This window comes from Brachyhypopomus gauderio, unplaced genomic scaffold (genome assembly GCF_052324685.1).
Source record: "Brachyhypopomus gauderio isolate BG-103 unplaced genomic scaffold, BGAUD_0.2 sc95, whole genome shotgun sequence".
In the NCBI taxonomy this organism is placed as follows: Eukaryota; Metazoa; Chordata; class Actinopteri; order Gymnotiformes; family Hypopomidae; genus Brachyhypopomus; species Brachyhypopomus gauderio.
Genome location: NW_027506916.1, coordinates 419,568 through 435,852, shown reverse-complemented (window position 1 = coordinate 435,852; position 16,285 = coordinate 419,568). Strand labels below are relative to the sequence as shown.

At 46.0% G+C, this 16,285-nt stretch overlaps 1 protein-coding gene across 1 annotated transcript in view; it reads right to left on the bottom strand.

Moving 5' to 3' along the window:
* Positions 1–5,409: 5,409 nt before the first annotated feature.
* Positions 5,410–16,285, bottom strand: part of LOC143496478 (formin-like protein 2) — a 26,331-nt gene continuing 15,455 nt past the window's right edge. The window contains exons 18-29 of the mRNA XM_076992635.1: positions 16,126–16,285; positions 15,426–15,660; positions 15,226–15,294; positions 15,026–15,106; positions 14,514–14,643; positions 13,857–14,020; positions 13,681–13,782; positions 13,488–13,586; positions 13,248–13,371; positions 8,943–8,996; positions 8,123–8,255; positions 5,410–6,284 (exon numbers count right to left, since the gene is read on the bottom strand). The exon at positions 16,126–16,285 is cut by the window's right edge and continues 43 nt beyond it. Of these exons, the coding sequence (XP_076848750.1) occupies positions 6,191–6,284; positions 8,123–8,255; positions 8,943–8,996; positions 13,248–13,371; positions 13,488–13,586; positions 13,681–13,782; positions 13,857–14,020; positions 14,514–14,643; positions 15,026–15,106; positions 15,226–15,294; positions 15,426–15,660; positions 16,126–16,285 (1,445 nt within the window). The 3' untranslated portion in view covers positions 5,410–6,190. The remainder of the gene's footprint in view (positions 6,285–8,122; positions 8,256–8,942; positions 8,997–13,247; positions 13,372–13,487; positions 13,587–13,680; positions 13,783–13,856; positions 14,021–14,513; positions 14,644–15,025; positions 15,107–15,225; positions 15,295–15,425; positions 15,661–16,125) is intronic.

Sequence of the window (16,285 nt, the reverse complement as noted above, 5' to 3'; positions counted from 1 at the left end):
CAACCACAACAAACGGGTGTGGAGCCATTTATGACACAATATCTGATGACATTTGCTTATCACATATTTCCTGACAATATCTTTGCATAAGCTTGTGTGTGTGTTCACCTCTGACGTCATCTCACCATTGTAAGCTTGACTGAAGAAGCAACAAGATAAGAATACCATTAGTGTGATTATTTTAGAATACCATTAGTGTGATTATTTTAGAACACCATTAGTGTGATTATTTTAGAGGCTTTCAAACGAGTTCTATAAAAGGCTTTGTGTGCAGCTCTGGAGGTGTTACTGCTGTCCATAACCACTATACCCACTATAACACTGTACTAGAGTGTGCATACATAACACTATAGCCACTATACCCACTATAACACTGTACTGGAGTGTGCATACATAACACTATAACCACTATACCCACTAACACTGTACTGGAGTGTGCATACATAACACTATAACCACTATACCCACTATAACACTGTACTGGAGTGTGCATACATAACACTATAGCCACTATACCCATTATAACACTGTACTGGAGTGTGCTTACATAACCACTATAGCCACTATACCCACTATAACACTGTACTGGAGTGTGCTTACATAACTACTATAGCCACTATACCCACTATAACACTGTACTGGAGTGTGCTTACATAACCACTATAGCCACTATACCCACTATAACACTGTGCTAGAGTGTGCTTACATAACCACTATACCCACTATAACACTGCTGGAGTGTGCTTACATAACACTATAGCCACTATACCCACTATACCCACTATAACACTGTGCTGGAGTGTGCTTACATAACCACTATAGCCACTATACCCACTATAACACTGTGCTGGAGTGTGCTTACATAACCACTATAGCCACTATACCCACTATAACACTTCTGGAGTGTGCTTACATAACCACTATACCCACTATACCCACTATAACACTGTGCTGGAGTGTGCTTACATAACCACTATAGCCACTATACCCACTATAACACTGTGCTAGAGTGTGCTTACATAACCACTATACCCACTATAACACTGCTGGAGTGTGCTTACATAACACTATAGCCACTATACCCACTATAACACTGTGCTGGAGTGTGCTTACATAACCACTATAGCCACTATACCCACTATAACACTGTGCTGGAGTGTGCTTACATAACCACTATAGCCACTATACCCACTATAACCCTGTACTGGAGTGTGCTTACATAACCACTATAGCCACTATACCCACTATAACACTGCTGGAGTGTGCTTACATAACCACTATACCCACTATACCCACTATAACACTGTGCTGGAGTGTGCTTACATAACCACTATAGCCACTATACCCACTATAACACTGTACTGGAGTGTGCTTACATAACACTATAGCCACTATACCCACTATAACACTGCTGGAGTGTGCTTACATAACACTATAGCCACTATACCCACTATAACACTGTGCTAGAGTGTGCTTACATAACCACTATAGCCACTATACCCACTATAACACTGCTGGAGTGTGCTTACATAACCACTATACCCACTATACCCACTATAACACTGTGCTGGAGTGTGCTTACATAACACTATAGCCACTATAGCCACTATACCCACTATAACACTGTGCTGGAGTGTGCTTACATAACCACTATAGCCACTATAACACTGTACTGGAGTGTGCTTACATAACCACTATAGCCACTATACCCACTATAACACTGCTGGAGTGTGCTTACATAACCACTATACCCACTATACCCACTATACCCACTATAACACTGTGCTGGAGTGTGCTTACATAACACTATACCCACTATACCCACTATACCCACTATAACACTGTGCTGGAGTGTGCTTATATAACCACTATAACCACTTTAACCACTATACCCACTACACCCACTATAACCATTACGTTTTTATAATTAATTAGGATATTTTTGTGTGGCTTATAAACATGGCATTGAGGAGTTATGCTACATCTGTAAAGCACAAGTGTCAATAGTCTGAACACGTACGAGAAGTTTGGTGGTTTATCTGAAGTAGACAAGACTGAGCAGGATGTAAGAGGGGGGAAGAGATTAGACAGGGAAGAGGGCTTGTGAAGGGCCCTCTCTAAACACCATCTGCCCCTCTTTAAACACCATCTGCCCCTCTTTAAACACCCTCTGCCCCTCTCTATACACCCTCTGCCTAAAAAGAGGGGCAGATGGTGTTTAGAGAGAGGTAGATGGTGTTTAGAAAGGGGAAGAGGTGTGTCTCAGAGGGGGAGAGGGTGTTTAGAGAGGGGGAGAAGGGTGTTTAAAAAGGGTGAGACAACTTTTACAGAGGGAGATACAGGTGTCTAAAAGTTGGAGCTGTATAAATTTGTGTAAAACAACTTAGGGATCTCAACCAGTCAGTACCAAATGCAGAATATGTGACTTCCTGAGTATAAAGGTGTCCACACCAATCACTACCTCACTATCTACACTTCAATACTTATCACTACCTATACTTCAATACTTCTCACTATGTACTTCAATACTTCTCACTATTTCACTATCTATACTTCCATACTCCTCACTATATCACGGTCTATATTTCAGTATGTTTCACTATCTCACTACCTACTCCCCCTTCTCTCCCTCCTTCACTCTTTCTTTCCCAATCCTCCATATCCCTCTGCTTCCCATCTGCACCTTGTTCTCTCCATGCCAAGACTCACGCACACACACGCACACGCACACACACACACACACACACACACGCACACACACGCACACGCACACGGACACACACACACACACACACACGCACGCACACACACACACACACACACACACACACACACACACACACACACACACACACACACACACACACACACACACAACACTGAGAATGGAGAAAGCTTTTCACAGAAGTAGCATTTGAAGAGTGTATTCCAACAGTGCACAGAAACACCCAGACAGGAATAGCAGTATGTCCTCTCATCTCTCTATTGCTTCTCCTCTCTCTCTCTCTCTCTCTCTCTCTCTCTCTTTCTCTCTCTCTCCTCTCTCTCCTCCCTCTCTCTCTCTCTCCTCTCTCCCACTCTCCTCTCTCTCTCCTCTCTCTCTCCCTCCCTCCCTCTCTCTCCCACTCTCCTCTCTCTCTCTCTCTCTCCTCTCTCCCACTCTCCTCTCTCTCTCTCTCTCTCTCTCCTCTCTCCCACTCTCCTCTCTCTCTCCCTCCCTCCCTCTCTCTCCCACTCTCCTCTCTCTCTCTCTCTCTCTCTCTCTCTCTCTCTCTCTCTCTCTCCCTCTCTCTCCACCACTCTCCTCTCTCCCACTCTCTCTTCTCTCTGTCTCTCTCCTCTCTCATATCTCTCCCCTCTCTCTCTCTCTCTCTCTCTCTCTCTCTCACTCACTCTCTCTCTCTCCTTCCACCCCCACTATCTTTCTTGTCTCCCCCTGGACTGTTCTAAGCTTTGCGTAGGAGAAAGAACATGTAAAATAGACAGTATAAGACTCCTCCTGCACTTAAATGGAAAAAAGGTTTATATTTGTGCACTGCTGTTTATGGGTGGCTGACAATAAGGCCAGGTTTAAGATCAGCTATGCACGCTTCATGATCAGTTATTCCCCCAAAAAATCTTGCTCACAAAAAAGATCATTTAAAACATGTGATTTAATACAATACAAAATGACAGGTTTTGTATGAGATTTGACTCTGAACTGCAGGACGTGTGTAGTGACTGACCACTGATACGCGTTAGAGCTATAGACTGTGTTCAAAACAGCATATATGACAATATGCTACATAACAACTGCGTACTGACTGGGCCCTATATTCTCCAGTACGTGACTACAGCTGTCTTCATGGTGGACATCCTGCCATGAAACAAACGGTAAGTGATTCCCAAGTGGGCGGAATCTTCCTACATTCACTTGACCTTGTAATATGGTTTGTGTTTGTGGCATACTGGATACTATATTTACATTTACTATATAGCATAGTATACGGGGAGCAGTATACAGTATATACTGAGTGCAGTTTGCAGCATGTAGTGGGCTATTAGAATAATTTTAAAATCGTTACAGACTCAACCAGAACAGGCTTTCTCCTTGACTTTTTGCACAGCAAGTCTGTATTAATACGTAAACATTGCTGGCAGCGGTAGCGATTTAATGACTCTCAGAGGACATGTGATGTTGAGCTAAATCATTTTGTTTTTATGACAAAAAATATTAAAGGGGAGGGAAAGTATTATGCTTTCGCGTAAAATGAGTACGATAATTATTACATCACCGATCTCAGGGGACCGCCACAGATTCTGTTTATGTAGATTTATTTCCGGAAGTGCAGTACTGCCCTCTGCTGTACGGACTCAACAGCCGCTGCCCAAAACATACACTTGTAAAGTTAAGCCTGGTTTAAGCCTGGTTTAAGCCTGGTTTATACTTGATGCGTCGCGAGCGGTGCGAGGGTCCGCGCGGCGGTGTAATTTTTTAACATTCACGCTCAGATTCTACAAGTCCTCACATCAAAACTACAAGCGCAACTTTTAGTTTACAGGTTCTCAAATTAAAACTACAAGTGCAACTTTTAGTTTACAGGTTCTCAAATTAAAAATACAAGTGCAACTTTTAGTTTACAGGTTCTCGCATCAAAAATACACGTGCAACATTTAGTTTACAAGTTCTCAAATTAAAAATACACGTACAGATTTAGTTTTACAAGTTCTCAAATCGGGTCCTTCATGCTCTCAAGTTTTGCTACAGAATTATCTCCATAATTCAGTCCCCCGGGGAGCTGTGGATCCTGGTAGAGTACGCTGTGCGCAATTGGCTGCAGCTTCTCGCCGGTGTGTATGTATGTGATTGATTTTCTGTGACTTGTACCTGTGTTAAATTGTAAAGCGCCTTGGGTATTCTGAAAGGCGCTATATAAATTGAACATTCATTCATTCATTCAGCCAGCAATTTCTGGCCCAGGATTACAAATAACTGTAATGGTGAAACAGTACAGTTTGATTAAATATATTTAACACTGGAACAAGTAAATACTGAACTCTGTGAATAGAAACTAACATATCTTAAACACTTGCAAAGAATGATCGAGCATAGACCGACAACGAAACGCAGTAAAAATACTCTTAAGCTGAATACTGTGAATTGCATTTATATGAACGGTATATGGACCTTTCGCTCAAAATTTATTCAAGTTCCACGAAGTTAAATATCACAATTCTTTGCTAAATTGACGTTTGCTTAAACTGGGTTAGGGTTACATATACACTATACACTTAGTATATACACTATACATTATTGAGTGTCACCTTTTCACTAGGTTAGCACATGGGCAGTATTCCAAAGTCTCTGGAATACATATACACACTATATTAATATCATTAACATAAAAATAAAAACAGGCAAAACTCATGAATGTGTGAGTAGTTTATTGACATTTTCTGCCTTGCTTGCATGAATGAATCCTCAGATGTTCTATTGTGTCTTGTGTGCATTCAGACAGAATCTGGTTGTCTGTTCAGTTTGGAGCTTTACTGTGGCATAGTTTTTCATCCCTGAGTGCTATGAAGACAACAATGAACTAATAATTTCAAACACAAAGATCTAAGACGCACAGTATCACCAAGTCACAGATGTTATGATTGTGTAGGGTGTTATCATAGGGTCTTTAGCTTACATGCTAACGAGCAGCTGATTCAGGAGTGAGAGCGTGAAGGAGAGTGAAGGGGTGACCAGTGAGGTGCACTCTCATCCTTTATAGTTTCACTTCACATATGGAGATCTTAGGCTGTGCTTTCAAGTTGACAGGGACACAGACTACATCCCTGCATTTGTTTTGTCATCCTGGACATGTTACACTTGTAGTTTAATTGATTTAGTTCAAAAATCACATAAGGCTTATACTCCTAACATGGCAGAAAATTGTAATTCCAAAACAACCTCTTCACACCTCCTCCACCCACAGCCACACCTAAGCCTAATTTTAACCCTAAATCTTAACCCAAACCCCTAAATCTAAACCCTAATGCAGTCCTGTGCAGCACCACTGGAGAAAAACACAAATTAATCAATACATCCAACATGGCCACAATTTTCACATTTTCCTTTTATTATCTATAAATGCTAGATGATGATGATGATGATGATGAAGTGATGATGATGAAGTGATGATGATACCACAGAAGCTGATGTGCTTCAGGTAAGACACCAGATTAGTGTGAGTGCAGCCACGATGCCATTCAGAATGGCCATGCTGTAGCCCATGTGGAAGGAGTGGCCTGTAGCTTGCCTGCAACACACACACACACACACACACACACACACACACACACACACACACACACACACACACACACACACACACACACACACCAGTCAATACACTTCTACCAGCCCACGACCCCATTCCTGCAGCTCTCCAACATGCAGTGAGCCCACAGTGACTGGGACCAGTAGAGAAGACAACCCCACCTCCCTCCTTCACAACCCCACCTCCCTCACTCACAACCCCACCTCCCTCCCTCACAACCCCACCTCCCTCCCTCACAACCCCACCTCCCTCACTCACAACCCCACCTCCCTCACTCACAACCCCACCTCCCTCACTCACAATCCCACCTCCCTCCCTCACAACCCCACCTCCCTCCTTCACAACCCCACCTCCCTCCCTCACAACCCCACCTCCCTCCCTCACAACCCCACCTCCCTCCCTCACAACCCCACCTCCCTCCCTCACAACCCCACCTCCCTCACTCACAACCCCACCTCCCTCACTCATAACCCCACCTCCCTCACTCATAACCCCACCTCCCTCACTCATAACCCCACCTCCCTCACTCATAACCCCACCTCCCTCACTCACAACCCCACCTCCCTCACTCATAACCCCACCTCCCTCCCTCACTCACAACCCCACCTCCCTCACTCATAACCCCACCTCCCTCCCTCACTCACAACCCCACCTCCCTCCCTCACAACCCCACCTCCCTCCCTCACAACCCCACCTCCCTCCCTCACTACCCCACCTCCCTCCCTCACTACCCCACCTCCCTCCCTCACTCCCCCACCTCCCTCCCTCACAACCCCACCTCCCTCACTCACAACCCCACCTCCCTCCCTCACAACCCCACCTCCCTCACTCACAACCCCACCTCCCTCACTCACAACCCCACCTCCCTCACTCATAACCCCACCTCCCTCACTCACAACCCCACCTCCCTCACTCATAACCCCACCTCCCTCCCTCACTCACAACCCCACCTCCCTCCTTCACAACCCCACCTCCCTCCCTCACAACCCCACCTCCCTCACTCACAACCCCACCTCCCTCACTCACAACCCCACCTCCCTCACTCATAACCCCACCTCCCTCACTCATAACCCCACCTCCCTCACTCACAACCCCACCTCCCTCACTCATAACCCCACCTCCCTCCCTCCCTCACAACCCCACCTCCCTCCCTCACTACCCCACCTCCCTCCCTCACTACCCCACCTCCCTCCCTCACTACCCCACCTCCCTCCTTCACAACCCCACCTCCCTCACTCACAACCCCACCTCCCTCCCTCACAACCCCACCTCCCTCCCTCACTACCCCACCTCCCTCACTCACAACCCCACCTCCCTCCCTCACAACCCCACCTCCCTCACTCACAACCCCACCTCCCTCCCTCACAACCCCACCTCCCTCACTCACAACCCCACCTCCCTCACTCACAACCCCACCTCCCTCACTCACAACCCCACCTCCCTCACTCATAACCCCACCTCCCTCACTCACAACCCCACCTCCCTCACTCATAACCCCACCTCCCTCACTCATAACCCCACCTCCCTCACTCACTCATAACCCCACCCCCCAGAGGCCCAGCCTCCTCTTCTAGGGAGGTACCGTGGTGTCTCCCCAGGGCACCCAGGGGGCATCTGAACTGGATCCCTGAACCACCTCAACTGGCTCCTCTCCACATGGAGCAGCAGCTCTACTCCTGGATGACTGAACTCCTCACCACGTTCATTCATGACATTCTGGTCAACAGCCCGTTAGCTCTCTGGGCCACTGAGGGGAGCAGTGTGTGTGATTCTGGGACAAAACTGTGCAGGTGATATTGGTGTTCAACTGGAGGTACCTAAATCTGGCTGGAGAAAGTGGCGTAGGGGGAAACATCCCAGGCTCGAAGGAGTCGAAGTAGGTGAGAGTCCAGGAGAAACCGCAACACAGAAGCCCCGCAACAGAGGACAGGCTGAGCACACTCCAAAACCCTGCACACACACACACACACACACACACACACCCACTCAAAATACACCACACCGACACTCGACTTTCATCTAACGAACGCGTAAGGGCGTACTCACACTAGGCTCTGCGATCCGGGCCCGGGCACGGTTGCCTGCCGAAGCACGGTTCGTTTGGCTAGTGTGAGCGCTCCAACCGTGCCCGGGCCCGGATCAGTTAACCGTGCTCGGGCCCGCTTTGAAGAGGTGGGCCAGGGCACGATTCATGTGGACTCGGGCACGGTTCGCTTCTAGTGTGAGCGCTATCCGTGCCCGGGCCCGCTTGGTGCCTCGTCTGATTGGTTCATTTCGCTGGAACTCAAACATGACATCAGTGATGCGACGCTCACGTTAAACAGTCATAGCGGCAAAGCGATTAGCAGACAATCGTTGTGTTAAATGATCGATAAATCTGTGTTTGCACCGTGTTTCTGCACTTCCAAAACGACTCCAAAAATACAATAAAAAGAGAATCGTGAACTCTATAGTGTTGTGCGAGCGCGCTTTTTTTCCAAATAAAGCGGCGTTGTGATGACGTAAGCGTGCTCGGGCCGGGTTGCTGAAGCCAGTGTGAGTGCAGGCCAGAGGGGGAGTGGGGAGGGGGGATAACCGGGCCCCAGCACGGATCCAGCAAACCGTGCCTAGTGTGAGTACGCCCTAATATAGACCGACCCAAAAGTCTAACTTCAAGACCATCTTCATTGGTTGTTCTTTCTGCTCTTAGATCTGAAACACAAAACGGCGTGAAGGGTCAGAATAATTGTTAACTAGTTATATAACTGGATAAGAGCAGGACTATGTTAATAAACACTATAAAACTGACTCGTACCTTTCAAAATGATGTAGAGGAAGGAGGCAAGTACACCAATGAACGAGAAAATAACGAGGCAGCACAGCATAGAAAACAAGCGCGCGGGTCGGAATCCGTCGCTCCACCGTCGCCGCGAAGGCGCGAGCCGCTGTCGGGAGGCGCGCGATTCGTCGTGGGTCACACCGTCGTCCGAAGTCGTGTTTGATTCAGACCGATTGACAGCGTCGTTCTCCTCGTCTTCGTCGCCAGAAAAAGCATCATGTCCTTTACGGACTGGCGACATGGTCGTTTCAGACCTCGAGGAAAGTTCCAGCGTGTACCACTCCGCTTTAAACGTTAGTTAGTAAACGTTGGTTTCCAGTTGACTCAAAACAATATTATAACATGTATAGTTCATGTATAATCTACTAACACCAAACCTTTTCCTTAAGTTTTAAACACGCTTTAGATTTTGTCCGCTTTCAAAACATCGCGGTTTCTGCTTCCGCGTCCGTGAAGAGACTTAAAACCATCCCGCCCAGTCCCAGCGCCGCACCCCCCCGGGACGGGCTCGCAGACTGCTTACACTTTCATCTGTAAAGTTCTGATAAGTCCCGGCGTTGGCCAGTGCACTGAAGCGGGTCTCGGAATACGGAGACTCGCGTTAATGAAAAATCCCGCAGAGAGACGACAACAATCCGCTCCAGTTCCTGCAGCTATACGCACGTTTGGTCGTTCATGCCTGGAGTCGCTCCAGTAGCCCTACAGTATGACTAAAGTGTATAATATATATATAATAATTTATCCTATACAACGCTATTTACATCATATAGCTACTTAATTTATACAGATTCTGAATTTTCACATAAATGACCACATAATTTAACTAACATGCAAACGTCTTAAAATATTGAGAGCATGAGCAGATGAGTTTATTTTTAATAATTTTCGCGGGTTTGAATAATGCATTCACATACCTGTCTCCCATTTTGGCAGGGAAACTACCGTATTTTACCTCTCTTTCCCGTCGTTCCCCCCATATTAACATTTTCCCGTAAATTTCCCGTATTTTAATATAATACTTTTTAAAAAGCATTCAAGTGCCTCTCTGAGTTATGTCGATAGCATCGCGAGAATGGCAACCTGCGGTATCCAGAGTGTCAGTTCTCGCGAGATTAGTGCTGACAGCGGGAACAACAAACCCGAAAAACAAATTAGAGATGGATGAATGTAACACCGTGTAAAATATAAGAGGTCCTGGACCTTCTTTGGGCTGGTGGGAATGCTCGCAGCAACCAGCGGAAATATTATCTTATTTCTAAATCAAAAACTTGACAGGCATTCATCCGTCATCCCCGCCTATCTTAAGCGTCGGTGTGACGTTATTCTCTCACAGAATACTTTACTACCACCTTGTGGTTGAAATGTGGTACTGCTAATAGTTAAGATGGTGCAGGTGCATTTTTTTCATTGCCCCTTTCATAGTGATAAAGTAAATAAATAAAATAGTTTGAATATGTACACACAAAACACACACACTAGCCTATATAATGTGTGTGTGCACGTTCCTTGCACAGTTGATGATGGACCTCTGTCCTAAACATAGAACTAATTTATGATTTAGAAATGAATGATATCTCAAAGTATGCTGTATGTATTATTTCTGTATACATTATGGAGGATATTTTCTAATTACCCATATTTCCCCAGTGATTTCTGCATGTTCTCTCTCTCTCTCTCTCTCTCTCTCATATTTACTGCAAACATTTAGCTGGTTGTTCATTACAATAACAAACAGTAAGACACTATTACAGCCCTTAATCTCATCTCCTATACTAGAAATTAAACATTAGAAGTATTTTATGTGCTTAGGATGCACTCAGAAGCAGAAACCTTTTCCTGGAATAAATATTTACCTGAAAATAAATTTCCCACCTTTTGTTTGTTTCTGTAATTGGGCGTCTTTCTTCCTTTGGTCATTGGCTGAAGGTGCTAGTGCTGTTCATCGCAGATCGTTTTGTATTCTACCATCAATCCACAGCCTACAGCTGTGATGAGTTATACGAGAAGTACAACGCTATAGGAATAGTTCTAGGAGTAGTAATCATCACCACTGGTAATTAGACAAATCACAGTAGCATCAGGCCACAGAACCCATTCGTGTTCATTTGTTGATGTTGTTGCTTTATTTGCAGACAACCTTTGATTCCAGTTTGTTTTTAAAGAAACAATGTAAAAAAAAGTTAGATGTGCCACTAGTGTCCAAGCTTCTGTGTGTAACGTGCAATCACATACAACTATCAATACTGAGTATGTGTGATTAGAGGGTGAGATATCAGCACTGACTCAACTGATTCACTTTCATCACCACTGAACTCAATCACACTCCATACAATGTGCCATCATAACATTCAAATGATTTCAGTGTTGGTTTGTTTCAACAATATGTACAGTATCACAATGGATGACCGATGTAAAAAATAAGGGGTTCACTTTTATAGCAAAATATCTTTACATTTAAAAAAGAATTTCATTTTTTTAAAAGAGAAAACTCTTTTCAACAGTTCACATTCATAACAAGAGAGGTGAAGCAGGACAGGAAGTTTGTGCTTCAAGTAAGATGTACATACACTGAACTACGAGAGCCATTCTGGACATTAATAAACGGGTCAGGGTTAGTCTGACCCTAGTGACTGGTCATCCACAGACAGAGAGACTGTTCTCCGCGGTGACAGGACGTTCGGTGTTCAGGATGAGCTTCACACTCCCATTTATCTCTCCAGCCAGTTCTTGTTAGATGAGAGTTCATCAGGACAAAAATCAAATGTGCAAAAACAAAGTGCATCATGGGCATTCTCCTATTTGGAGAGAATCAGCTTTACAATTCGAATCCCCCAAGAGTTTGGAGTTTTGGCCCATCTGATGAACACAACACAGCTCACCTAGTTTTTTTCTTTTTTCTGGGAGTTGGCTACACGCAATCTCAAACTGGAGTATGTCCATAAGCGATGGATGGATGGTTGAATGGATGGGACGAAAAGGGATTTAAAAAAGGGATGAAAAAAAATAAATTAAACCAAACCACAGCCATGTCTCCTTCCTCTTTATAGTCCACAGGGTTTGACTGATGTAGTTCCAGTGTTTGTAAGGTTTGTATATCCTGTGTATCCAGTGTATGTAAGTTTCGTGTGTATCCAGTGCCCACGCACAGACTGTTGCATCTCAGAAGCATGAACATTCATTCAGCTCCTGCATGAATTCTTGAAGTGTGGAGAGGTGAGGTCCAGTGGCCACTCCCACACCAACCTTTGTTTTAATAACTAAACATGGTCCGACTCTGCTCATTGGCTAAGTGAGGTGGATTAGCAGGCGGTCACCTGCTCAGTGAGTAGCTGAAGGTGCTGTCCATCAAAGTTCCTCTTCATTCTCCACCCTGGGGGAGTCAGTGTGATTGAAGGGGTTACAATGCAGGCCTGAATGTGGTAACATGCAGTTATACTCTACACAGTTCTATCTCTACACTCAAGTCTAGAGTCCTAGGAAAACACACATTCGAAATTATAACTCCACCATGTTGTCAGTCACGTATGTTTTCACAGAGGGATAGAGGAAAAAGTCGAGGGGATGCTGAAACACGAGACCACCCGTACAGGCAGTGGCCACTCACGAAGAATGAGGAGAATGGTGCACATACACAAAGATGGAGATGGAGAAAGAGATGGAGATTTACATTTACAGCATTTAGCAGACGCTCTTATTCAGAGAGACTTACAAAGTGCTTTGCATCTGATCACAGAATTCATCCTAGGAAATAGTACAGATAGGACAGAATTCAAGACACCCGTGAGTCAAACTACTACTAAACTAAGCACTGATAGATTTGGAGGTAGAGATGGAGAAAGGAATAGACAAAATTACAGATGAGAGTAAGACTTAAATGGCACCTTTTCTGAAGGAGAGAACTTAATTTAGTAATGGAAGTCCTCGGAGTGGGCGGGGTCACAGAAGAAGCGTGAGCCCCGTTTGGCTGATCGGGCAGTAAAGGGGACGGTCTTCAGCACTGCAGCAAGACAACAGCCAATCACAACACACAAACACCATGAGTCTAGCTTTAGAAAAGCACTTGGAGAAGCATAAAGTGTCCCGTGTCAGAGAATGATAAGTCCCTAAATGTGACTGTGCTGCACCTGTGATTATGTCCTCGATGGCGCCGTCTTTGCCCTCGTAGACGTGGCGGCTGTCTTTGCTCTGTCTCTTCCTCAGCTCGGCGATCACGTCCTGCTGCTGCGTCTTCCCCTTACGTGATGGCAACTAGTGCGTTAGGAAAGACAAACAAGCACATTCCCGTCTACCACGTCCTGATGTGACCAGTTAGGTGACATTCACTGGATCCCTAAGATGTCGACGGGCAAACGTCTGTGCCATACCTGCTGATCCTGCTCTTCCATCAGCGCCTCCTGTTCCAGAAGCTTCTCCATCAGCAGCTGTTCCTGCCTCTTCTTCTGTTCATTCTCCTCGTCCGCTTGCTGGGAGAGAGAGAGCGAGGGAGGAAAGACTCCAAATAAACCCAGCTAGACTGAAGGATTTATTGGTAAGGGCCATGACAGGAAGTGGGCTCACCCTGTAGGCTTTGACGAAGCGCACAAACAAAGGGAAGAAGACGGAGGGTGGCATGGTCTTGGGACTCTCCCCGAAGTACTTCACAACGTCGTCAAACGCGTCCTGCGAAAACACCCATGTGAGACGCCGTGGCCCTGACGGAGCAGCCGTAGGCCTCACAGACACGGGTGCCGTACCTGTGCGATCCTGGCGTCGTCCAGTAGCTGTTTCACCCTGGTCTCGTTGTGCTGCATGAAGTCCTTGAGCAGCGAGTTGTGTCCGTGCATGCTGTACTCACGACGGGTCAGCTCCAGGCCTCTCTGCAGCTCCCGCACGTCCAGCAGCACGTTCTCCAGAGACACTGAGACACAAAGAAGTCCATCTTTCCTTACCGCAGACAATCAAACTGTTCTCATCTACATAAATACGAATAATTCTCTTATAAACGTAATACAATGGCATCTTACATAGTGTAAAATGTAATTAAATAATTACAAATGAATTATGACAAATGAATTCCAAATTTCTTGTGGTTGGCATAAGCTCCATCAAGAATATGTATCAGTTACACTTCAAATGTGCTACTTTGTTCAAGTTCAAGTGCTATGCTACAAATGCTACTTTTCATGTACGTGTTGAGTGCGTTTTGTAGGTTTGTGCCTGAGCTACTTTGCAGGTGCGTAATGTGCAGGTGCGTAATGTGCAGGCGCGTAATGTGCAGGCGCGTAATGTGCAGGTGCGTAATGTGCAGGCGCGTAATGTGCAGGCGCGTAATGTGCAGGCGCGTAATGTGCAGGTGCGTAATGTGCAAGTGCGTAATGTGCAGGTGCGTAATGTGCAGGCGCTCGTCTGACCTGCAGCTGCCTTCTCTGCGTAATGGAGCTCGTTGTAGAAGGCGCTGGCGGACGTGTACTTTTCCCTCACCACACTGGCGATGTAGTGCAGCAGAGTCTGTGTCCTGTCTGTGGACTTGGTCTCCAACAGCTGTGGAAGGACAGATGACGTGTGACTGCACAGAGAATGTCTGGATATCCGTATCTATGCAGTGCGGCCTATCCGTATCTATGCAGTGCGGCCTATCCGTATCTATGCAGTGCGGCCTATCTGTATCTATGCAGCATGGAATGTCTGTACAGGTGGGGACCCAGAAACCCCTGGTTCGTATTTCAGGTGTTCCATTGTGTTGAAGTGTGGTTCAGGTGTGTTGAGGTATGGTTCAGGTGTGTTCCAGGTGTGGTTCAGGTGTGTTGAAGTGTGGTTCAGGTATGGTTCAGGTGTGTTCCAGGTGTGGTTCAGGTGTGTTCCACGTGTGCTGAGGTGTGGTTCAGGTGTGCTGAGGTGTGGTTCAGGTGTGTTCCAGGGTTACCAGGTCTAAGCTCTGGAGCTTGAATCCGTACACAGCTCCCCTCTTACTGCTATTCATGTAGTTCCCGAGAGCCAGAATAATCTGAAGAGCAAGACATCAGCACATCAGACTGTCATCAGTACATCAGACTGACATCAGCACATCAGACTGTCTGAGGTCAGTAGCTGTGATTAGACAGGTCAGTGTGCAGCGTTACTCACTTCAAGGATTTTTTTCAGTTTCTGGGATGATTTTATGGACACGGACGCTGCGATGATGGCATGAAGTTGCTGTAACAGAAGAACCTTTTGGTCATGTTTATGACACATCTCTTATATGTACGTTTGTGATATTTTCGTGTTATTTCACATTCTGAATCACACTCATGCCCAGACTCCATCCTCCATTAAGTGTTCCTCACCGGCGTGAGCATCTGCAGGCTGTCACTGAAGTTGCCCATGAAGGCCATGATGGTCATCCTCTGGGGCAGCCGCTCGATCTTGCTGAAGTGCATCATGAAGCGGTCCTCGTCCGTCAGCTCCACCAGGGGGCGCCGCTCCCTCTCGTACTGCCTGAGGACTTTCACCTCCCCTTCAGTGGGTATGAAGCGCAGCAGACACTCTGTGAAGTCCACGGGGACGGTGCGCAGGTCGAAGCTGAGGGACAGTCATAGACAGACTAGGGTACGCATCGCTGCTCCCACAGAACAACAGGGTTGACCCTGACCCTAACCTTGACCCTTACCCTGGGGTTAACACTAACCCTAACCCTGACCTTGGGATTAACCCTGACCTACTAACACAACAGGTGAAACTGCTGCCAGAATGTTTGGATTATGGGGGACTTTTGGAGTTATAAAAAACAGGCAAATTGCCAGGTCTGGTAGGGACAAGCAGGTCTTCTAGGGATTAGATGCTGAGTTCACAATTGCTGTTTAAGGTCTTAAGATCTTAGCAAATAAATATATCTTTATATAGTACATTATAATATAATTTGTAATATAATTTTTAAATATTTCTCTTCATTGGATGTATTTTACTTTGTACACCTGTTATGATACAGGTGTATGAGACGTTATGGCTGTACACAGGTTTATGAGATGTTATGACATGGGCGCTCACGTCTGGATGGCTTTGCAGATCTCATCCGGGCTCTTCCCTGCCTTACGCAGCGTGATGGCCAGGTTCTTGGCCCTGTTGGCCTCCAGTAAGGACACCTTATTGGGCCCCTTCTGGGGAGCCTTCTGTTTGCTCATGGTCCTGTCGACGGCTGCCCCCTGAG